The sequence below is a fragment of the Nyctereutes procyonoides genome, unplaced genomic scaffold, assembly GCF_905146905.1.
Source record: "Nyctereutes procyonoides isolate TBG_1078 unplaced genomic scaffold, NYPRO_anot_genome, whole genome shotgun sequence".
NCBI classification, from domain to species: domain Eukaryota; kingdom Metazoa; phylum Chordata; class Mammalia; order Carnivora; family Canidae; genus Nyctereutes; species Nyctereutes procyonoides.
Genome location: NW_026575139.1, coordinates 38,804,127 through 38,829,990, shown reverse-complemented (window position 1 = coordinate 38,829,990; position 25,864 = coordinate 38,804,127). Strand labels below are relative to the sequence as shown.

General features: G+C 34.3%; 1 protein-coding gene across 6 annotated transcripts in view; it reads left to right on the top strand.

Moving 5' to 3' along the window:
• The window catches only part of KIAA0586 (KIAA0586 ortholog), a 106,615-nt gene that overhangs the window by 34,888 nt on the left and 45,863 nt on the right, over positions 1–25,864 (top strand). For all 6 annotated transcript variants that reach the window (XR_008661710.1, XM_055304440.1, XM_055304442.1 and 3 more), the window contains exons 17-27: positions 1,183–1,290; positions 2,461–2,541; positions 7,309–7,502; positions 9,998–10,116; positions 12,708–12,907; positions 15,986–16,145; positions 16,698–16,917; positions 17,440–17,681; positions 18,727–18,803; positions 23,328–23,462; positions 25,061–25,238. Coding sequence is in view for 5 of the 6 variants with exons in the window: in XM_055304440.1 (XP_055160415.1) it covers positions 1,183–1,290; positions 2,461–2,541; positions 7,309–7,502; positions 9,998–10,116; positions 12,708–12,907; positions 15,986–16,145; positions 16,698–16,917; positions 17,440–17,681; positions 18,727–18,803; positions 23,328–23,462; positions 25,061–25,238 (1,714 nt within the window). In the remaining variant the exon portion in view is untranslated. The remainder of the gene's footprint in view (positions 1–1,182; positions 1,291–2,460; positions 2,542–7,308; positions 7,503–9,997; positions 10,117–12,707; positions 12,908–15,985; positions 16,146–16,697; positions 16,918–17,439; positions 17,682–18,726; positions 18,804–23,327; positions 23,463–25,060; positions 25,239–25,864) is intronic.

The following is a 25,864-nucleotide window of genomic DNA, read 5'->3' as shown; positions in this document are numbered from 1 at the left end:
ATAAAAGTCTTAAAAAAAATTTTAATTAAAAAAATAGAAAAGGAATGTAATATGTGGTAGTTACTTCATGTATCAGTAGGAAATAGGAGTCTCATAAGTGAAATAATATATGTTGTAATTGATTAATAATGTGGAAAATAGATCAGCTTTAACCTTCCACTATGGCACATGAATTCTAAATAGGCAATAGGCAAAAGTATAACTGTAAAATGTAAAAATAGCAGAATTAGAAGATAATTGCATGGAATCTTTATCAAAGCTGAAACTAAGTCTGGCTATGAGTGAAGAAAACCTACATATAATAAAAGATTTGAATCTATAAAATCTAAAACTGAAGCCAATATAAAAAATTCCTTATCAAAAGGAAAACATACAGTCAGTACATATGAAAGGATTAGTTTTTAAATCTGAAAACTTCCGTAAATTAGTAAGAAAGTAGATACAAATCCAGAAATATTCAAAGAACCTAGGTAGGACCCTCCAGAAGAGGAAATACAGTCATGAGTAAGAAAATAAATTTAAATCATGCTAGTCACCAAGATAATGCAAATTAAAATAACAATAATATACCTCCATTTAAAAACTTATTGCTGAGACAATGATATTATGTTTTTGATGACATAAATAGAACTCATTTGGACTGCATTTTGACATTAATTATCAAGAATTTTAAATATTCATGCACTGTGACTCAGGAAGTTTATTTAGTATCTGGCTATCTAGAATAATGAAATAATTCAAAGTTTAGGGGGAAAAACCCTATATATATGAAGTTTTTTGTGATGATGTAATAGTGGAAATATTAGGTATATCATAAATGTTTACCAACTGGAAAATGGTTAAATAATTGAGGCATGCATATTTTTTGAAATATTACGTAGTTATTTAAAATATAATTATGAAAGGTGCTATGACCTAATTAAAATGAGAAATCAGAAATAAATAGTAAAAAGTAGATAGTAAAAAGATAAAGGGAAGAGTGAAAATAAAGTTATCTTAAGATAGGATTTTATGTGTCTCCTTTTATTTTCTAAATTTTATAAAATATGCTTTCATTACTTAAAAGATATGTTATCCATTGACTTCTCAATAGAAAGGTAAATGTGTGTTATTGATGTATAGACTGACAAATAGTTAAGTCAAAATGATGAATAGAAAGCTGGATGTTGTGTTCTGTTTTAGGTATTACCCAATGTGGATATTGATAGCATTTCAAATGGTAGTGCTGATGTTGATTTATCTGTGCCTAGTCCCAAAGAAGAATCTCCTCCTCTGAAAACCTGGATACAGGTACCCAGAAATCTATCGTATAATTTTGAGTAATGTCTGATTATGGAGCTTAACTAATATTATTCCATGCAAAGTCTTCCATTGTATAGTTTGGTATAATAATTTAATTTTTAAAGGAAAAGATTCAACATGAATCTAGTATTGCTGTTGAACTTGAAAAAGAAAGTTTGTTTAAGATCCTTATATATATAAACATTGTGAAAGTGATAATCCTCAGTGTAGCTTTTTGGTAGCTTAAACAATCTCATCTGTGAAGCTCATCTGTCTCATCTGTGAAGAGGAGATTTCTGTTTCTTTGGAGAAGAAACTTGATTTAGACAGGAATCAAATTATAGTTTTTCTAAATGTGCATTTCATAGTGATGTTTGGAGTTCATATTTTGGGGTGTTACTTTGTCAAGATAATATTGACATGATGCAAAAATAGGCGTTTCTCCTTAGTATTTATTTGCTATCAAATAATGAAGCTCTGACTTTACTACACACTGAAATAACCCTGTAACTTTCCCCAGCTTTCATCTGTTGTAAGCAAATGTGGTCCTTGAGGATACGATTAAGGAGAGGTAGAACACCAACAATTTTCCTTGATCAGAAATAGTAAAATAGAAACCCTAGATGGCAATTGTGCCTCATTTAATTTTTTCATCAGTAATTTTTTTTCACCAGAAGTTTATTAGAATATATAGTTACAAATAGTTCTTTGGACTGTTTACCATTCTATTTTCAGGAAGAGGCTACTGTGGTTTGGGGAACTAGATTATATATCAAGTGAGGACTAGAGGCTAAATTTGTATAATAACTTTCTAATTTATTTGATTCTGTATCTGTCTTTTTGTGACTTTGTATATATGTATACTTACATAGCTAATATATAAATACTTTGTTTTAACTGTAGGAGAGAAATCATAATCCTATCAACTTGAGTTGCTTTGTTGGTGGAATCATTGACAAAAAGTTACGTTTAATTTTTGATAGCTATTGGAATGAAACCTGATGGCTTTGGAACTATCTTGGATTTCATCTACTTAATGAAATCAATTCTTAACAGTATATTAAAATTTTAAAAAATAGGGCCATGTAATTACAAGCTTATCTTATGAGTGGAAATATGATAAATTATGTATAAATTAAGAAGATATTAAGCACAATGTTTTTGAAAATGCTTTCTTAGACCCCAGAATTTACGAAGGTCGATGAAGAAGAGGTGAAGTTTCCAGGAACAAACTTTGATGAAGTAATCGATATCATACAGGTAACAAAGCTTAGAAACCGTGAGAAGTTATTTTTCTACAGTATTCTTCCATGTGATTGATTATCTTTTCTTTAAAGACTTTATATATTAGAGCAGATTTAGGTTCACAGCAAAAATGAAAGTACAGAGATTTCCCGTATACCTTCTACCCCCATACGTGCATAGCCTCCCTCACTCTTAGCATCCCCAGTGGAGTGGTACATTTGTTAAAATTGATGAACCTACACTGACACATCATAATCACTCGAAGTCCATAGTTTACCTTAGAGTTCACTCTTGATGATGTACATTCAGTGGGCTTGAACAAATGTATTCATCGTTATAGTATCATACAGAGTATTTTCAATGCCTTAAAATTCTTTCTGTTTCAAGGTTATCCCTGGTAAACATGGATCTTTTTATTATCTCCACAGTTTTGCCTTTTCCAGAATGTCATGGAGACAGAATCATACAGTGTGTAGCCTTTTTGAATTCTTTTATTTAGTTATGTGCATTTAAGCTTCCTCCATATCTTTTCATGACTGAATAGCTCATTTCTTTTTAGCACTGAATAATATCCCATTGTTTGGATGTACCATAGTTTATTTACTCATTCACCTACTAAAGGACTGTTTCTGAATTTTGACAATTATGAATAAAGTTGTGATAAACATCTGTGCACAGACTTTTTGTGTGTGGACATAAGTTTTCATTTCCTTTGAGTAAAAATCAAGGAATAAGATTGCTATTGCTAGATAATATGGTAAAAGTATGTTTAGATTTGTAAGAAACCACTAAACTGTCTTCCAAAGTGGACATTTTGCTTTCCTACCAGCAATGAATGAGAGTTCCTACTGCTGCACATCTTTGTCATTTGGTGTGTGTGCTAGATTTTGGCCAGATTTTATGTAGCAGTATTTCATTGTTTTGTTTTTTTATTTTATTTTATTTATTTTATTTTATTTTATTTTATTTTATTTTATTTTTTGTTTATTTTTTTAAAAAAGATTTTATTTATTCATGAGAGAGGCAGAGACATAGGCAGAGGGAGAAGCAGGCTCTCTGTGGGAAGCCTGAGGCAAGACTCAATCCCAGGACCCAGGATCATGCTGGGAGACAAAGGTAGACACTCAACTACTGAGTCACTCAGGTGTCCCTCATTATTTTTTTTTTGTAATTTGCATTTCCCTGATGACATCTGATGTGGAGCATTTTTGCATATGCTTATTTTCCTTCTGTATATCTTTTTTGGTGAGGTGTCTGGTAAGGCTTTTGGCTTACCTTTAAAATTGGGTTGTTTTCTATTGTTGAATTTTAAGAGTACTTTGTATATTTTGAATAACAATTCTTTATTGTTGTGTCTTTTGGCACATATTTTCTCCTAGTCTATGTCTTGGCTTTTAATTCTCTTGACATTGTCTTTCACAGAGCAGAAGTTTTTTATTTGAATGAAGTCTAGCTTATCATTTATTTCTTTCCATGGATCACCCCTATCTAAAAAGTCATTGCCATATCCACAGTCATCTCAGTTTTCTCCTATGTTCTCTTCAGAGTTTTTATAGTTTTTTTTTAAAGATTTTATTTATTTATTCATGAGAATACACAGAGGAGAGAGAGATAGAGAGGCAGAGACATAGGCAGAGGGAGAAGCAGGCTCTATGCAGGGAGCCTGACTTGGGTCTTGATCCCGTGGGTCTCCAGGATCACGCCCTGGGCTGAAGGCAGCGCTAAACGGCTGAGCCACCGGGCTGCCCTGTTTTTTATATTTAGTCTCTGATGCATTCTGAGTTAGTTTTTGTGAAATGTATAAGGTCTATGCCTAGATTGATTTTTTTTTTTTTTGCCTGTGGATGTCCAGTTGTTCAGTACTATTCATTGAAAAGATTGTCCTTGTTCCATTGTGTTGCCCTTGCTTCTTTGTCAAAGATCAGTTGATGATTATATTTCTATGGTTCTAATTATGGGCCCTCTAGTCTGTTCTATTCATCTATTTGTCTGTTCTTTCATCAATACCACACCATCTCGATTACAGTTGCTTTATAGTAAGTCTTCAAGTTAAATAGTGTCAGTCCTCCAACTTTATTTTTCTCCTTCATTGTCGTGTTGACTATTCTGGTTTTGTCTCTCCAAATAAATTTAGTTTTTTTTTAAGATTTATATTTATTCATGAGAGATGCAGAGAGAGAGAGAGAGAGAGAGGCAGAGACACAGGCAGAGGGAGAAGCAGGCTCCATGCAGGGAGCCCGACACGGGACTCGATCCTGGGTCTCCAGGATCACACCCTGGGCTGAAGGCCATGCTAAACCGCTGAGCCATTGGGGCTGCCCTCCAAATAAATTTTAGAGTCAGTTGATATCCACATAATAACCTGCTGAGATGTTTATTGGGATTGCATTGAATCTATAGATCAAGTTGGGAACAACCAACATCTTGACAATATTGAGTCTTCCTATCTAAGAACATAGAATATCTCAGGGTGCATGGGTGGCTCAGTTGGTTAAGCATCTGACTCTTTATTTAATAAGATTCTCTTGTTCCTCTCCCCTGCCTCTTAAAAAAACAAAACAACAACAAAAAAACATAGAATATCTCTTTATTGATTTAGTTCTTGGATTTTATTCTTTATAATGTTGTACTTTTCCTCAAATAGTTCTTGTACATATTTTATTAGATTTATACCTAAGTATTTCATTTTCGGGGGTGTTTATGTAAATGGTATTGTGCTTTTAATTTCAGATTCCATTTGTTCATTGTTGGCGAATTTGTTATAATCAATAATTTATTCTAGGAGGTTTTTTGGTCAGTTCTTTCAAATTTTCTATATAGACAGTCATATCCTCAGCAAACAAAGACAGTTTTTTCTTCCTTCCCAACACCTTTTGTTTCCTTTTATTGTCTACCTACATTAGCAAGGGCTTTTAGTACAGGGTTGAAAAGGAGTGGTAAGAGGAGACATCCTTGCCTTATTCCTGACAGTTGAGTATGCTTTGACCATTGATATTATGGTTTTTTTTAAGATTTATTTATTTAAAAAAATATTTATTTATGTATTCATGAGAGACATAGAGAGAGAGAGGCAGAGACACAGGCAGAGGGAGAAGCAGGCTCCTCACAGGAAGCCCAATGTCAATCCCGGATCCCGAGATCATGCCCTGAGCCGAAGGCAGATGCTTAACAGCTGAGCCACCTAGGCGTCCTGACATTGATATTATGTTACAGTGCTTTGAGGAACTTCCCTTTACTTTTTAAACTATATATATTTTCTTTTTTTTTCTTTTTTTTTGTATTTTCTTTAAAATTACTAAGTTAGTATTCCATAGTACAATATTCTCTTCATTTATATCCTCTAGCTGCCTCAATGAAACTTAATGATTATCAGTTGTTTCCCATCTATATCTCATCTCTGCTTCCTATTTTCTTCCTCCTTTCCATTTCCTTTGGCTTCCCTCCCTCCAGTCTATCCTTTCTTTATTCTGTTACATTTGTCTGTTTGATTTCTGGGTTCAGTAATCACAAGTTAGTTCATATTGAGGGAAAAAGTTGTGAGGGGTCGAAAACCTAAGAGGAGAGCCTGTATAGCAGGATGAACTATAGAAATGATAGAAATGGTAAAATAGAAGAAGGGGGAAAATGGGAGGAAGTAAACTATAAAGGATGGGAGAAAAGACCATAGAACATAGAAACTACTTGAATAATAAAATGTCAATAGAATTTCAAGACATTTGTTCATATTTCTTTCAGAACTTTCAGAGCTAAGACCAGTTTTTTTTATCATAAAATCAAAACCTATTTTAGAATATTAAGAGATATGCAATATATTACAATTTTTTGTTTACTGGTGTTCTCATGTGAACTCCACATGAGTGTTTCAGAGGCAAGAATGTTATTTATCTTTATATTTCTAATGCCTAGCAAAGATACTTGACACCTTCTTTTTCCCACTGTACAAGTGAAAGAAACAGTTTTAGAAATAGCAAATGATTTGGAGTTCAAAGCCAAGTATTCCTACCCTGGCTCTGGCACTTACTGTGGAGTTCATTTTGTGATGGGAGCATATTAACCAAGTTATAATTTTTAAAGTCCTATTTTTTTTGAGATAGATACAAAATTATTTACAGGTAGAATGATATCTGATTTATTTCAAAATTGTATGTGAAGGGTAAAGTGGATAAGAGGAAGATAGATAAGTTAGGCATGAGTTGGTAATTGTTAAAGCTGGGGAACAGGTATATGGGATATGTATCATTTTATACATAACTGATATAGTATATGAGCACTATTTTGTTTGCTTTTAAACATATGTGATATTTTCATGATGAAAAGTTTAAAAATTTCAAAAACATCTCCTTTGATCATGATATGATGGTACAAATAATGTATAAGATAACCTAACTGCATATGTAAATGTAAGTTATAGATTCAGAAAGAAGAAGCAGTGATATTTGGAAACATCAGTTTTATTATAATAAATTAGGTTAATAAATTTCTAGAGGGAAATGTTAATGTTTTATGCAGGAATAACCGAGATACCTAGTTTGTTTTATCACTTCTTAAAATGAACATTGGGTTTAAAAAGACAAAATAATTGTATAATTAGGGTTTCTTCAATGCAATTTGTATGACAAATGTGTATATTATAAATAACATGATGCTACCTAATAATAAATGCTCTTGATTAGTGTAGAAGTGTTGGTTAATTTACCGACCTAAGTTCCCTGCCTATACTTGTCACTCAGTAAATGCTAAACAGGTACATGAATATAATAGTTTTGTTTTTATCATTACCAGGAAGAGGAAAAACGTGATGAAATTCCAGAATACTCTGAACCAATTCTGGAGTTTAACAGAAGTGTTAAAGTTGTTTCTACAAAATACAATGGTCCACCATTTCCTCCAGTTGCTTCTACTTTTCAGCCCACTACTGATACTCTGGATAAAGTAATTCAGAGAAAAGAAACATTGGAAAATAGCTTAATTCAGTGGTGAGTTTACAGTGGTATTGGTGTGAAGAGAATCATAGTAGCAGATGTAAACAAAATATTAAGTTTTAGTTGAAAATCTTCCTTGTCTCCTTTTGTTGATTAAACTTTTCCTTTGCTACAGTCACTGGAAACTATTTGACATGATATGAAGGTTTAACTGGTTGTTGAAAGTATTGTTTCTTTCCTTGAATATTTGTATTTAGACTATTATGACAAAAGAGGCTGTTATTAAGTAACAAAAGTCTTGAAAATGTACATATTCTTTTTTAAAAATATACATATTCTTTAATCCAGTGATTCACTTCCAGAATTCCTTTTTTTAATAATAAATTTATTTTTTATTGGTGTTCAATTTGCCAACTTACAGAATAACACCCAGTGCTCATCCCATCAAGTGCCCCCCTCAGTGCCCGTCACCCATTCACTCCCACCCCCCGCCCTCCTCTCCTTCCACCACCCCTAGTTCGTTTCCCAGAGTTAGGAGTCTTTCATGTTCTGTCTCCCTTTCTGATATTTCCCACACACTTCTTCTCCCTTCCCTTATATTCCCTTTCACTATTATTTATATTCCCCAAATGAATGAGACCATATAATGTTTGTCCTTCTCCGATTGACTTACTTCACTCAGCACAATACCCTCCAGTTCCATCCACGTTGAAGCAAATGGTGGGTATTTGTCATTTCTAATGGCTGAGTAATATTCCATTGTATACATAAACCATCTTCTTTATCCATTCATCTTTCGATGGACACTGAGGCTCTTCCAGAATTCCTAAGGAAATAATTATGGTTCTGCTGCTCAGTCACAGACTACTTAGCACATACAATGCTTACTATAAACAAGGCATTGTTCTGCTTGTTACTTCTATCAACTCGTGAAACTGTTTTATCCCTGTTTTTACCAGTGAAAAGCCTTAAGGAAGTTATGGAATAAACTAAGCTGAATAGTAATAGTTACCAAGATTAAACTTAGAAGAATATTTAATGATGTTGAATAATATTTATAAATATTTAATGATGTTGAAAGAGAGATAATTACAAGAACTCACTCAAAAATAAGTGTGCAGGGGCACATGGGTGGCTCAGTTGGTTAACTGTCTAACTCTGGATTTCAGCTCAGATCATGATCTCAGGCTTGTGAGATCGAGCCCCATGTGGACTTTGTGTTGGGCATGGGAACCTATGTAAGGTTCCCTCTCCCCCTGTCCCTCTACCTGTCTCTGCCCCCTACCCCTGCTCCCATGTGTACTCTCTATCTTTAAAAAAAAAAAATAGGGGCAGCCTGGGGGTGGCTCAGTGGTTTAGCGCCACCTTTAGCCCAGGGCGTGATCCTGGAGACTTGGGATGGAGTCCCATGTCAGGCTCCCTGCTTAAGCCTGCTTCTGTCTCTGTCTCTGTCTCTCTCTCTCTCTCTCGCTCTGTCTCTCATGAATAAATAAATGGAATCTTTAAAACAACAACAAAATAAACCAAAAACAAAAATAAATGTGCATAGGAAAAAATTTGAATAACATATACCAAATTGTTAGTTGTGTTTATCCCTGAGTCTGGAATATTGTGGAGCCTTATCTTTTATTTTTTATTTTTTTATTTTTTAAAGATTTTATTTATTTATTCATGAGAAACACACACACACACAGAGAGAGAGAGAGAGAGAGGCAGAGACATAGGCAGAGGGATAAGCAGTCTCCTTGCAAGGAGCCCAATGTGGGACTTGATCCCAGAACTCCAGGATCATGCCCTGGGCCAAAGGCAGGCGCTAAACCACTGAGCTACCCAGGGATCCCCTCTTTTTTTTTAACATATATTTTCTAATTTCTCTATAATGACTATCTTATATGTATATAATAATAATTTTTCATCAGCCCTCTAAGGTGCTCTAAAGAAATGTACAGAAGTGATCTATTGTGTTCCTCTTTTCCTTCCTCTTTCATTTCCTAAAAATGACCTTGGAAATAAATTGCCTTTCCTTTTTAAGAGGAAAACTACCTGTATTGCAGTCTCTATATTTATTTCTTTGAAGAGAAGGCAATTGGACTTCTTTTCTAACTCTGATCTTGTGTGCTTTTATATGGGTGCCTTCAGAGTAGGGAACCTAACATTTTAGGCACATTATATGTCAGATAATCTTTGACCTCAACCTTATTATGAATTTAGAGGTCTGCTAAACTTTTCATTAGACTAATCTGAAAGTTTTTTAAATCTGTCTCCCACATGGAGATTCTGTTTTGTGTTGTTTATTTCGCTGGGAGATACATTTATTTCTTCTTTTCAGATTCAACCTTCAGAATTACTGCTTTCACTCATAAATGTTTCTGTCCATGGGTAAAATTTATTTTTACATGTGTTATTTCTAACACTTTATACATTTTTTTAATAATAAATTTATTTTTTATTGGTGTTCAATTTGCCAACATACAGAATAACACCCAGTGCTACACTTTATATATGTATAATTTAATCAAATTTCAGAATCCTCATCTTTTATTCCCCAGGGTAGAACAAGAAATAATGTCAAGAATTATCTCTGGGCTCTTTCCAGTCCAACAGCAGACCATACCTAATGTTAGTGCTTCAGTCAGTGAGGCAAGTGAATCATTGACTTCTGATGTTGGTAAGTGAAATGCAATCTTTTACTTTTTTTGTTAAAAGATAAAACCTTGGAGTGCTGGGACACCTGGGAGGCTCAGTGGTTGGACATCTGCCTTTAGCTCAGGGCATGATCCTGGAGTTCCAGGATTGAGTCCCACATCGGGCTCCCTACATGGAGCCTGCTTCTCCCTCTGCCCATGTCTCTGCCTCTCTTTCTCTCTGTCTCTCATGAATAAATAAGTAAAATCTTTAAAAACAAAAACAAGAACCTTGGAGTGCTGCTGGGTGGTTCAGTTGGTTCAGCATTTGACTCTTGATTTTGGCTCAGGTCATCATCTCATGGGTTGTAGGATAGAGTCTCTTGTCAGGCTCTGTGCTTAGTGGGGAGTCTGCTTGAGATTCTCCCCCCCCCGCCCCTCCCCCCATTCACATGTGTGCGCACATGCACGTTCTCTCTCTCAAATAAATAAGTAAATCTTAAAAAAAAAAAAAAGATAAAACCTTCAAGTCATGGATTTCTGTATTTTAGGGATCAAATAGTCCCTCAGCTGACAAAAGATAAACTCTTACTTCCAATATCATTTCCCTGTTGTTCTCTGTAGTAGAGGTAAGTTTTCTCTCACCTCCTTATTTCATACTGTAGCATTCAGATTATTCTATCCCTCCCACCCCAAATTTACTATTATTTTCCATAGTACTTTGTATATATCTTTGTTACTGTAACTATCAGATTGGATTCCAGTTGGCTGATATATTTGTCTCATTAGACTATAAATCACTCCAGATTATGGATGTTTCCCTTTTAGTGCCTAGACTTTGACACCTAAGGAGACTAGGTATTCACTGAATGGAAGAATGAACCTCTTTATGGAACCCATATAGTTCTCTTCTCATCCTGTCTCCTGTTCCTCTTCTGTTTTCTTCCCTTCCTCTTCTTCCTTTTCTTCCTCCCTCTCTTTTCTTTTCTTCCCCCTTCTTTTCCATCAGCTTTTTTGAGGTATAGTTTACTTGCCATAAAATTTACCAATTCTAAGTGTATAGTTTGATGAGTTTTGATAAATTAACACAACTGTGCATTAGCCACACAATCATGATCTAGAAAAACACTTGCATCGTTCCGAAAAGTTCACTCATGTCACTTTGTAGTTAGTTCCTCACCCCGTCCCATGCTACTGGTCTCTAACAACCACTGATGGGCTTTCTGTTACTGTATTTTTGCCCTTACCAGAATTTTATACATATGTAGTCATATGGTATGTAGCCTTTTGTGTCTGCCTTTATTTAGCATAAAACTTTGGCAATCATGTTTTGTACATGTAGTAATATTAATCATATGGATATATCATAATTTGTTAACCAATTTACCAGTCGATGGAAATTTGTAGCATTTTAGTTTGGGGCTATTATAAATAAAGCTATAATATGGATATTTTCAAGCAAATCTTTTAGATATAGCTTCTAATTTCTCTTGGTCATATGGTAAATAGATATTTAACTTTATAAGAAACTGCCAAGTGTTTTTAGAGAGGCTGTTCTATTTTACATTCCCAACCAGCAGTGTATGAGAGCTCCAATTGTTTAGTTGCTCTACATCCTCACCAGCACTTGGTGTTATCAGTGTTTTTAATTATAGACATTCTGTGAACATGTGGAGGTAACTCATTATTTATGTTTCCCTAATAACTAATGATGTACATTTTTTTCATATGCTTATTTGCTACCTGTACAGTTACTTTGATGAAATGTCCTTTTAAATCTTTTGCTCATTTTTAAATTGAAGTTTGTATCTTCCTATTTTTGAGTTGTAAAAGCTCTTTATTTATTCTGAATAAAAATGATAATCTATTTGGAATATTCATATACCTATATAGCTTCTGATATCAAGCATGTAAACTACTATTAAAGTTTGAGTAGGAATAGCCTGTTGTTAGTAATGGATGTATCTGAAACTGGAAGGAAGGAAGGTTTGTTCTTCATATTTATGAAGTAGCTACTATTTCTCTAAAACCCCCACAGTCATTGGGTCTTTTTGTTTTGTTATTTATCTATTTATTTAAAACATTTTATTTATTAGAGAGAGAGAGTGAGTGCATAATTAGGGGGAAAGGGCAAAAGGAGAGGGAGAAGCAGGCTTCCCACTGAACAGATAGCCCAACACTGGGCTGGATCCCAGGACTCTGGAACAATGATCTGACCTGAAGGTAGACACTCAACCAGTCCTGAGCCACCCAGGTGCCCTCATGTCTTTGTGTTTTGATTAAGATCTGTCATGGAGTTTCCTGTTGGAAATGTGGGTTGTTTTCAGATGAGAACTTTATGGGGTTGCAAATCCTTGTTATCACTAAATTCTGAAGTGGTAGGGAAGAAGGCTTTTAAGTAAAATTTTCATCTGGGTGTTTTCCTCTCCTTTATGGTTTGTTAAAGAGGGTGTTCATTATGTAACTTATCATCTTATTCTCTTTTGTAATAAGTAATTTTGTATTTTCATTTTTATTCTTCCTCCTACTCCTTTATATACATATGTTTGCATCTCTAAAATTTTAAGAATTAAAATTTGGATTGTCGACATGTTTCTTGCACACTTATTCTGAAATTCTTTCATATTTTTTTTAGTGGAAGGAACAAGCGGTGGTGCCCTCCAGCTTTTTGTTGATGCTGGGGTTCCTGTGAATTCAGACATGATTAGCCATTTTGTGAATGAAGCTCTTGCTGAGACCATTGCTGTCATGCTGGGTGACAGAGAAGCAAAGAATCAAGGTCCTATTGCTACAAGTGTTTCTGGGGATGTTTCAATAAGCAACACACACTTGCCGGTAGGAGTGACTCTCCTTTCATGACTTAGGGAATTTTTGATACATTTATTAAAAAACAGTAAGATGAATAAATTTTAAATTAGGTATCATAATAAGGTCATAGTTTATGGAGAAGATTGATCTTTTGTTGCAATGTTATTATAGTAATATTTTCCCCAGCATTTTACTTTAAAAACTTTTAAATCTGTAGAAAAGTTGAAAGCATAGCACAATATCTGTATGCCCTTTATCTAATACTCACCAATTGATAACTTTTTGACATAATTTATGTCTTTATATGTTATATATTCTTTAAAAATCATTTGAAAGTTGCAAATATCATGACACTTCACTTTTTGAAAGCATCAACAGTATCTCCTAAGAACAAGATACTTTATTACATAATGAAATGCCATCATCATACTCTTGAAGAAAGTTAACATTGATATGTTAATACTATATAACATTGATGTTAATACTATATAATAATACTACATAACATAATATATTTTAATATTATATAATACTATGTAATATAGAGTCCATATTCAAGTTTCCCTATTATTCTAAAAATATCCTTTATAGATTTTTTTTTTAATTCAAGAGACAGCCAGGGTTCACACATTGCTTTTGGTTGTCATATAAACTGCTATTTTTAATCTTTAAAAGAAAATGTATATTAGGCACTTTTGTTATTTGTTTCATCAGCCTTATTATGCTAAGTAGTTTCTAATCTATTATAGGAACATGGAATTATACAAAATCAAAATAGACTCTCTACTACTACCAACTGTTTAAACCTTTGTAGACACTTCTGATTCTATAGATCATGAGGGCATCATTTTACATAGGTGAAACAGTTAAACTGCCTCATTTGAAGTATAAACATAAAGTTACATATTTGAATTTTATGGCGGTTGGTATAATGTAATTGGCATGATGTGATTAGTGTGCCAGAGACTAGGTACATAGTTTTGGCCTGTGCTTTTTTTAGCTCATTGGTCATGCATGCAGTGCAGATGTTTTCAGGGTTGTGGCTTTCTCTGTGCTAATTAATGTTGGTATGTTTCCTATCCATATACTCCATATATTCTACATATACTTTCTCATTCTACATGAGAAAATGTAGGAAAATACAATTATTAAGATTGAGAGGATGGACTTGGGAGTGGGGAAGATGTGAATTTGTACCTTCAGGTCTGTTGCTTTAGTTTCATATGTATAATAGAGAAAATACATAGAGTTTAAATAACCAGGACTTTACCAAAATCTGCTTACGGAGTATGTAGGAGGGGAAGCTCCCTTCTCCCACTGCCATATTGTTCATTATCTTCAGAATTGTCATGATTTTTCATGGCCCTTTGGTCTTCGAAGTATACATTAAAATTTAGTTTTCAAGTGCTGTGAAAGATTTTGTTGGGATTTTTATGGGAATTGATCCAATTTTGATTGGTTTAATTTGGAGAGATTGACATCTTTATGATACTGTTATCTTCTTAGCCAAGATTTTGTGGACGATATAGTGAGATGATGAATGAAAAGAGCTTAATCTAATGCCTAGAATTTGGTACTTAATAGCTAATTGTTTATCATTATCATCCATTACCAAAACTATTTAGAATACCTTCAGATCCTCTCATGATGATGGTCAGTAGCATTATATTTGAAAACAGTGCTCTTATGCTATAGTTTTATGACGTCAAGAGAAAAAAAATAAAGGCTAAGTACATGCTAATTATTAACCAGTGCTGTAGGATTTCTAATATGCTTCATGGTTTTTATATTGCATGTCAATTTTCTTTTTTTTTTTAATTTTTTTTAAATTTTTATTTATGATAGTTACACAGAGAGAGAGAGAGAGAGAGAGAGAGAGAGAGGCAGAGACATAGGCAGAGGGAGAAGCAGGCTCCATGCACCGGGAACCCGAGGTGGGATTCGATCCTGGGTCTCCAGGATCACGCCCTGGGCCCAAAGGCAGGCGCCAAACCGCCGCGCCACCCAGGGATCCCTGCATGTCAATTTTCAACTCATAATACAGAATAAAGGCTAATTACCCTCCTGTCTATGATGTTTTAGAATGAGGAGAAAAAGACAATAATTTGAAAAATAGGTAAAAGACATGTCTAGACAATTCACACACAAAAAAGAAACACAAATGACCCAAATACATATAAAAAGATGGTCAATATCACTGATAATAAGAAAAAAATCACTGAAACCTCATTTTTACTGATTAGATGGTAAAACACTAGAAGTTTGATGGCATTGTATAGAAAACCTTGGGGAAATGGGAATTCTCATATCTTTTTGTGGTTAGTGTACAAAAATATAACCCTGCAGAGTGAAATTTGACAATATATATTCAAATAAAAAATGCAATTAACCCATTAACCAAGCTGTCCCACTTTTAGGAAGTTATCCCACAGATAATCTATACACATATGAAATGCATTCAGTCAAAATTATGTTTGATGATGGGAATGGAACTAGGTAGATAGGACATGGTTAGGAAATGAAACTTAATTTGCACTATTGTTCTTATGTACCTTTTTGAATTTTGACTCCTTTGAATAATTTCTGTTTAGCAAATCTATTTTAAAATGTTTACTTTTTTCTTCGTCTGTACTTTCCATTCCATATTATCTTCATTTTATCCCCCATTTGCTTTTTCTTATCCTTTCTTGCTTTTTGCAAGCTCTGTTCTTTTGTGCTAAAAGGCTACTCTTTGATATCTTGTCAGTTAAAATGTTTCCTTTCTGTTACATGGCTTACCCAGCTTGTGTTTGCATTTGATCTTCAGCTGTATATTCACTGTATCTTCCTCTCTGTATTAGGAGAGGGAGCCTTAGGTTTCTTTGGGGCCTACTTCAGAGGCAGAGCTATTTCAATAGCCTGAGGCTCTCTGCAGGCTAGTCTTGAAACTAACAGCTAGAAGTTCAAGGAAGGGCTCCATTTCTTTCCCATTCATTTAAATTCTCTGTAATCTCTGAATGAGCTCATTTCATTGTTTTACATTACCCTTATTTTGGTGATGATAATATCTTATTGATAATATCAATAAATAAATAATCATGATATCTTGTTTTTTTTTTATTTTAGGCAAGAATATGTACCCCAGTGGCTACCCCACAGCCAACTCCTCCTCGCTCACCTTCATCACCTCCTAAGGAGCGTGTGTTAGTAAAAACTCCAGATTCTTCTCCCTGTGATTCAGATCATGATTTAAGTATTCCTGAGAAAGAAATACTTGCTGAAAAAGGTAGAAACCTAATTTCTATATATCAGTTTTAATCTGTATCAATAAGATTTCATGGTTTATTTCACAAGGTGTTTTGTAGATTAATACACATATACCTGTTGCTTATTAGGTTTCAGTAAATCATTTTTTCTGGCAAGAAAACTAAGAAATTGGTTGCCATTTTTTAAAGTATATGATCTAGGGGTGCCTTGGATGTCTCAGCCAGGAGACCATGTGACTCTTGATCTCAGGGTTGTGAGTTTGAGCCCCATATGGGGCGTAGAGATTACTTGAAAAAAATAAAGCATCTTAAAAAAAGTATATGATCTGATAAACACTTAGACTACTTTTAACTTCATGGCAGTATAAAAATGATAGGTCTTTTCAAGATTTTCTTATACTTTACTAAATTAATTTGAGAATTTTCCCATTAATGGCCATTATTATTATTGTTAGTGATTATTTTATATGCCAAAATGTTGAGAGATTCCTGAAACAACATATCTTGCCTTCCTATGGAGTTGTTTATTGACTTTTATCTTTTAATTTCTTTTTTAAACAACAAATCTTTAGGAAATGAGGTGCCTGCCATCACACTTGTTACTACTCCAGTGGTTACCCCTGTTACTACCCCTCCTCCTGCAGCAGCTCTTTCCCCAAGTTTGTCAGAGATTTCCATTGATAAATTGAAGCTCGCAGGCCCAGAGCTTCCTAAGCCATGGAGTGATGGAGACCTGCCACTGGAAGAGGAGAATCCTAACTCTCCTCAAGAAGAACTTCACCCAAGAGCTATGTAAATAACATACTCACTTTCAGTACCTGTATTTCATCTTAAGTTGACATATATGATCTATTGAAAACATTAGAAATGTTGAAGCTTTATAAACCACAAGCTTAGTAGAAAGAAGTTTCATAAACTTCAAGTTTTTAAGATTTTCACCAAATTTATTTGTGCCTTCAATTATTTTTTAAAACATTTTTTGTGGAACAGATTAAAATATATTGTTATAATATTGTTAGTCATATAGAAAATCATTTTTCCCCAGAGCGAATCTTCATTTACAATGATCAGTTAACTTTTCTATTACCATACAGATTTATTTTAGAGATGGTAGAACTTTTAAGATGGTCTGTGATTAAAGCATGAAAACAATTATAGTATGGTATATGTAGTATAGTAGTATGGTAATTATAGTAGTGCAGATTATAGAAATACTTTGGTAAGGGGGCCTTTGAATCTGTTTTTTTTAAATATAAAAATTAATATAGGCCTTTAGTGACCTAATAAGTTCAAAACATGTCTTTTTCTTCTTAGTGTAATGTCTGTGGCCAAGGATGAAGAGCCTGAGACTGTGGATTTCCCTCCTCAGCCTGCACCTCCAGAACTTCTGCTTCCTATTGGCACCAAGACCCTTCCCCCCACACAGATGCCAGGTTCTGATTCATCAACAACAGAAAGCACCTTGGGTGTTACTGTCACTGAAACTGAGACTCTGGATAGACCTATCTCCGAAGGAGAGGTTTTACTTAACTATGGTCAAAAAGTGGCTCCCAGGAGTAAGTTAAGTTGTTTCAATTGATTTCACTGGCTAGATTATGACAATTCCTAAGTATTACTTTTCTATGTCAAGTGTTTTTTACTTAATTTTCAGGATTAAACATGGTATAATAATGGGCTCTGCAAGTTAACTTTTCTATGCCTTAACTTCAGAGAGTTAATGTCTCGCTCATAAATCTCACCTTCCAAAAAAAAAAAAAAAAAAAAACTCACCTTCCAGAAATAATATAACTCTTAATGGTTTAGGGTTATACCTTTCCAAGTCTTTTTTTTTTCTATGCATATAAATACGTGTGTGTGTGTGTATGTGTGTGTATTTTTACCTTTAAAAAATGGGACCATACTATATCTATCTATCTATCTTGTTTTGAAGCCAGACTTTTTTTTTTTACCTAATAATATATTGTGGACATCTTTCTATAGCAATACATATAGCTGTACCTCATTTTTTTAGTTGAGTGTGGTCTATCAAAACAATGCCATAGTGGTTAGCATGTAGATTGCTTTCAGTATTTCCATACTATACGTAATTCTCCAGTGACTATTCTTACACACACACTTTGTGTACCTATCTGATAAATTCCTTAGAATACATGCCTAGAGGTGGAATTGCTGAATCAGAATATGCACCTTTAATACATACATACCTTTAATACATGATACATTGTCAACATGTTCTTTAGAAAGGTTAATCAGTTTTAACTTTAATCAATTTTTAAATACATCAATAATATATAGCATTAAATACATCTATTAAATACTAATACTAGTAATACTAGTAGTATTAGTGTCTTTTTCTCAATTTCATAATTACTGTTGATACCTTTAGTTATTTTTAATTTCTGACAAGCTGGTAGGTAAAGTACAAATCCCATCTTTGTTATAAAATGTACTTTAAAAAAAGCTGGTGGGAATTGAGTAGCTTGTGAATTATTATTTATGAACAGTATAAGTTTAAATGTCATGTTCTCTGGCTTTATAGTAAGATTATTTACTAAATTTATGTTTCTTCTGTTTTCTAAATTTTTACAATGTAATTTCTAGTTTTAGGAGATGGAGGACTGTATCTCATGAACCTAAATGATAGCTTATCCAGTACTCTACATGATGCCCTTGAAATGGTAAGAAATTACTGGCTCCATATTGAATTCTGACATAAAGAATACTTCAGTGAACTTGGTGCCATTGATCAGGATTTTTTCTCAGATATTTGAGTTATAGATATAAAATTTAATAAAATATCCATGAAGAAATTTAAAATTTCTTGCATATTTCATTATCATATATGCACATTTCATTATCATAAATGTGAGAAATAAGGATAAAATTATTAAGCTCTGTGGCTCCAGTAGTTGAAAAATGAAGTTAATGTAATTATGTAATGAAAATCTAGCTCAATGAAAATCATCATATGGATAGATTGCCTATATATAATTTCAGACAGGACTTTATCTGTTTAAACCTGCTCTCTTATGATATATGTATTATTTTTCCCTAATCAGGATTGTAATTCTTTGCCCTAAAAATAATTGAGTTTGTTAACATAAGAAAAAGAAACTGAAATAGGACATAGTAGTATCAGCACTTCCTAGTTATTACCTAGCTCTATGGAAGAAAAACTTGGTATTTAAAAACATTATTACAGGGACTCCTGGGTGGTTCAGTTAGTTAAGTGCCTGACTCTTGATTTTGGCTCACGTCATGATCTCGGGGTCCTGGGATGGAGCTCCACATTGGATTTTGCACTCAGTGGGAGTCTGCCTGAGGATATTCTCTCTCTCTCTCTTTGTGTCTCTCTCTCGCCCTCTGCCCCTCCCCCGACTCTGTATGCATTCTCTCTCAAATAAATATATAATTTTTATTAGGGGCACCTGGGTGGCTTAGTTAAGTGGCCAACTCTTGGTCTCACCTCAGGTCTTGATCTCAAGGTCATAAGTTCAAGCCCCACATTGGGCTCCATGCTAGACATGGAACTTACTTTAAAACTTACATATAAATATATATTTATATAATTAAATATATTTATACAAATTTATATATATGTTTATATTTAAATTAAATATATATAGTTATAATTATTATAACATGGGTAATATTAATTAGTATTACAATATATGTAATATCAGTTAGTATGTATCCACATATAAATATCATACAGAAATGGTAATAGGAATTATCTTTTGAAATACTACTAAGGAATAGAAATCTTTACTTTATATATATATTTTTAACCACCTAAGCAATGGAAGGTAGTGGTACTCAATTTTCATCTACATTTATCTATAGCTTTTGCTAAGTATTACTGTTATTGTTGCTCTTTTTTAAAAAGTTTGATAATTTTTTTTTAAAGATTTTATTTATTTATTCATGAGAGACACAGAGAGAAAGAGAGGCAGAGACACAGGCAAAAGGAGAAGCAGGCTCCATGCAGGGAGCCTGACGTGGGACCAGATCCTGGGACTCTAGGATCATGCCCTAGGCAGAAGGCAGGCGCTAAACCCACTGAGCTACTCAGGGATCCCAAAGTTTGATAATTTTTGACATGTAGATATCTGTAAAACCATTACTACAATCAACATAATGAACATAACATCATTCAGCACTCCACAAAGTTTCCTCATGACATTTTGTAATCCCTCCTCATCTCTTACCAGTCCTCTCATCTACCACATGTATACCACAATTACTGGTCTACTTTCTGTAACTATAAATAGTTTGTGTTTTCCAAAATAACAGAAATGGAATCATGTGGTATACTTTTCCTCCCCTGCTTGCTTTAACTCAGCATAATTATTTTGAGATTCATCTGTGTTGTAGTGCATATCATTGTTTGTTCCTTTCCTTTTTTTTTTTTAAAGATTTTATTTATTCATAGACACAGAGAGAGAGGGGCAGAGACACAGAGGGAGAAGCAGGCTCCATGCAGGGACCCTGATGTGGGACTCGGTCCCGGGTCTCCAGGATCACACGCCAGGCTGCAGGCGGCGCCAAACCGCTGTGCCACTGGGGCTGCCCTGTTTGTTCCTTTTTATTGCTGAGTAGTAATGTGTTATATGGATGTACCACAATTGGTCTGTTCACCTGTCAGTGGACTTTTAGGTTTATTCCAGTTTTGGCTATCACAAATAAAGCAACTGTGAACATTTGTGTACAAGTTTTGTATGGACATATGCTTTCATTTCCTTGGGCAAATACTTAGGAGTAGAATGAATTTATATGTGGTAGGTATATGGTAAACTTTTTAAGAAAAGCTATTTAATTTGATCTGCTGAAATTTTGTGTTGGCTTTTACTTGCATGTTTTATAGGAATTACATTTTACAGGAATTATAGGAATCTGCAGTGAGTTTTGGGCTTTGCTTAGACATATGGTTAAATTACCTGAAGATGGTTTTACCCTTTTGAGTCCTGCTTTAAAGATTCATTAGGGGTGCCTGGGTTGCTCAGTCACTTAAGCATCTGCCTTCAGCTTAGATCATGGATGGTCCTGGGACCTTGGAATTGAGTCTGGCTTTGGGCTCCCTGCTCACTGGGGAGTCTTCTTCTCCCTCTGCCCCTTTCCCCTGCTTGTGCGCATGCTCTCTCTCTCAAGTAAATAAAATCTAAAAAAAAAAAAAAAGGATTCATCAGGCAAGACCAGAGCAGTACTTACTCTATGGCTATTTGTTCCCCCCTGTGGAGGCAAGACCCTTCGAGGCACTCCACCCAATGCCTCATTAAATGTGGTTTTCCAGCCTTCCTGGTGGGAACAGCTATTACTCCAGCCAGTGTATACACCCTGGGCACTGTTGGAGCCAGTCCATTCTCCAGACTCATATGACTTCCTCACATGTGTATGCTGATCAATATTCAGTGCTCAAAGGGTACCCTCTGCAGATCTCCAGAGTACTCACCCTGTGCAGCTTTTACTTTCCTGGTAGCCTGTCTTATGAACTCTAGCTGTCTTGGCTTCCTTGGAGTTTCAGTCCCATCTTAGCTCAGGGGACCACTGAGCTCTGCCTGGATTTTCCCTCTGTGCTGCCACCTGGAAAGCCCCACAGGCGGTCAGTGGGAGCAGTCCCAGGGTGCTCCTAATTTGTTGCCATCTCTCAGGGATCACTGTTTTTCGTTACCTGATGTCCTGTGTCTTAAAATGCAATTTTTCACATACTTTGTCCATTTTTTAGTAGTTTCAAGGGGTTAGGTAAATCTAAAAGTAAAGTCTGCTGGTGTTATTATCTTTCCATTTGTATCATTATACACGATCATGATGAAAACAGAAAGAGATTGGTGTATTTTGGAAAAATCACTTCATTCTATCCCTTTATGATCATAATGCTAGAAGTTCCTTTAAAGCAACTAGTTGCGGGGTGCGTAGGTAGCTCAGTCAGTTAAATATCTGCCTTCAGCTTAGGTCATGATCCCAGCGTCCTGGGATCAAGCCAGGCATTGGGCTCTCTGCTCAGTGGGGAGTCTATTTCTCCCTCTCCCTCTTCCTCTGTGTGCGCGCTCTCTCTCTGAAAGAAATAAATGAAATCTTAAAAAAAAAAAAAAAAGCAACCACTTGAAGTGATGTAAATAGGACTGTATATTAAATTCACTAGTGGAACCTTAAAAAAATATGTATCCTGGTTCCATCCTCTGATGTGAGGATTCAGCAGATCATGAGAGTTGTATGCTGTTGTGTATGAGTGGTTAGAAGCCTAGACCTATATATTTTGAAAAAGTTCCCAGTGTTCTCATGTGCATCCTTTGTTATATGTGACTACTCATTTTACAGCTGTTGAGTGAGGTTAAATGATTTGTCCATGTCACATAGCTATTCAGTGACAGATATGCAACTCTCTTTGCATAGATACATGGTACCTTTTCCTTTCATTTTAAGCTAATAACTCTAAATTTTGAGTTCTGTGTGGGGCTATCTGAATCCTAAAGCTGAAGTTACAAGCAGCTGGGTGCTCGTGGTGAAGCATTTCTCAAGTCCACAAACAGCTTTGGAGGCTACATAGCATATATTAAATATCCTTAATAGTATAAAGATTCTGAATCTGGAAATTAACATATGCAAGTAATGAAATTTGTTAAAACCAATTCGCTTTACTGTATATATACAGGGTTATAAAATAATGCATTAAAGAGATTTTTTTTGATAAGATTTTAATGGAATAGTTACTTCTCTAACAGTAATTATAGGTGCCTTAACATATTTCTGCAGTTTTTCATTTTAGCCTGCAGTGCAGGATGCAGCATCCCTACAGTGCTCTGCCCCCATCACCACACTGTGGTGGTGTTTTAGGTGCTGCATAAATATGAAGCAGGAAACTGTATGAGCCAAAAACTTGATGGCCCTATATAAAACATTTATAAATCGTTATAAGTCAATCACTTGGGATACAGGGTCCAGTTTCCATGTTTATTATAATAAATGTCCAGTTTAACTGTAACCAAATTATTCTATGCTGTTGTTTCTTTTTGAGGCAAAGTAAGGAGTTGTTAGTTGTCAAATGAAAATGAGAACTAGATGAAAATACAGTCTACCTTCTTTCCATAAAGTGTTAATAAGACTATTTTCATGGTGGTCTCATGTTTTATTAATCATAAATCAAGAAAAATGCAATTGTTTCTTAGAATTTTTGGTTACATTAATTGTCCCTATATTTCATTCAGGATGATGATCCTCCCAGTGAAGGACAAGTAATGAGGATTCCCCATAAAAAAATTCATGCAGATGCAATTCTTTCTCTTCTTGCTAAAGAAAACCAGGACTCTTTGGTTTCACCGCAAGCAGCCTACCATTCAGAGGTACTTATTAACCTTAATGATTTTTGTTTTCTTTTGGTTTGATCTAAATACAGGAAAAATAACAAAATATTCCTACTTTTAGTGAAAGCATGCTAATTCTTCAACTTATTCAGGGGTCAACCTTTTAGTGACTTTAACCTGAAGTGCAAACTTTAGAGTTTTACAGTTGAAAGGAATTTAGGCCATCTGTTCCAGCCCTTTTGATCTACAGTTGAGAAAAACTGAAGCCCTTTTAAATGATTTGTGAGGATTATTCATTCATTCTTTCTTTCTCAACCATTTATTGAATTTCTACTATATGCCAGACATATAGTACCAGTGTCTGCAGTCTGGGTTGTTACCAAGATCAATGATCCTTATGAGTATGAGAACATTTTGTGAGTAGGCAAGCCAAGGCTTCAATAGAGTCATAGCATATTAAGGTGTTAAATAGCTCAACAATTACAAGTACCCTGGAAAACTGATTCACAATAGAGAAGGTACTATTTATTGCACAACATTTTATATAGTGGTGGCAGAGTAATAGAAGCACTGTGAAATATTCCTAATTAATTTCTAGGGAAAATGTATCTGCCATCATTCTGAACTTTACTTAAGAGTCTCCAAAGGTTTTATTTTAATTGCAAAACAATCTTTTTCTATTTAAAGGCTGTTGAAGTAATTAACATTCCTAAAGAAAAGTCAGATTAGGGACTTAGAGGAGATAGAAGAATTTGGGGAAATTTTAGAAAATCTTGAATGTTGAGCTAAGAAGTTGGATTTTATTTTGTAGCTCAACAGAGCCATCAAAGATGTTTCAGCAGTGATTTCTTCATATACCCTAGTAAAAACACTTCGTTGAAATTAAATCCCATTTAAATGAGAAACACGAGAATGTTCAGATAATAGAATTTTTATTCAGTTCTGGATTAGTAAACTCAATATTTCTAAGTCACAAAATGTGGTAGTGATCAGATATATAATTTTTAATACAGAAAGAAAATAGAAATCATAATTTTCTTTTTAGTTTTTAGATTTTGTGTATTTGATAAAGAAATATATTTGTACTTGTATACTTTCCCAGGTAAAAAAGCTTTATTAAATATGGTGAAAGTAGTCTTCTTCCACTTATATACTTATAAAAATGTAGTTATTTGGATAGGGGTAATGTTTATGTCACGTAAGGTATATTTTCCTCATCATACTTGTTTAACTATAAAGTTCACTCTAGGAAGTTCAGGCAGTTTTTATTAATGGAGAATGAAAGATAAATTTTCTGTAATTTTTATTTGAGGCTGTATGAATCATATGTAATGTGTGCCAGCATTTAGTTTAAATCATAAAATTTTTCTTAGATGTTTTGCTATTGAATTTGGAGTTGGAAAAATAGATAATGGTTACTTATCTTCATAAAACATTAGTAACAAAGCCAATTGCTAGATGCCTGATTGAACTAACTTTTTAAGACTTTCATTAGTGTGAGTGTGGCATCATAATAAGTACTTTCTAAAATATCTTTCAAGTAGCCAAGTGTCATGGATCATGATATTTGACTAATTTTTGCTGTTTTGACTTGAATTTAATATGATGTTTTTAGCAATTGTTTCTGCCTTCCATAGGACTTGGAAAACAGTGCAGGTGAGCTTAGTGAGGGACAAAGGCCTGGGCTGACAGCAGCAGCAGAGAACATCTTCCTGGGGCGTTCTGTCTCTATGCAGCCACCTGCCACTAATGTGGGGTCTTTGGGTCAAAAATGTGCTCCTAAGTCACTATCTCAGCAATTTGACACAGTTACAGGTATGCACCAACACATTGCTTCTTAATGTATCATTTATTAGAATGCACTTGACTCCATCACACTTTCTTTGTACTGTTTCCATGCTGAATGCTATATTCTGTCTTGTATAATAATTGCGGTCATGATCCTCATCTGAGTTAAGAAAATAGTGATTTTTAGGTGGAGGCAAAATTTCTTTATTAAAAAGCGTCTTCATTATTGAAAAGTTTAGTAATGACTTTTTTTGTGGCCTATATACCAATATTTTACCAAACATGATTCAGGTATCAGTGTAAGTATGTGAACCCTATTGGGTGATGCATGGGATAATTTTGGTAATATGCATACATACACTTAATTTTTTTTAATAGTGATGTATTTATTTTACTGTGTATTAGAAAAATATAATTTAGAACACCAAAACTGTGACAGAACATATCTTGTTTGGGACTAGGTTAAATGAGATAATACTGTAGAAATTCATTCTTCACATTGTATAAAATTCCTGACACAGCGCTCAGTGCATTTGTGGCTATTTTAGAATCTTATTAAGCACACTTTCTGCTATAACACTTTGGAAATAAGAATAGAAGAGAGAATACTGATCACTAGCACAAACAGTTGATTTTCATTATCTCTGGTAGTT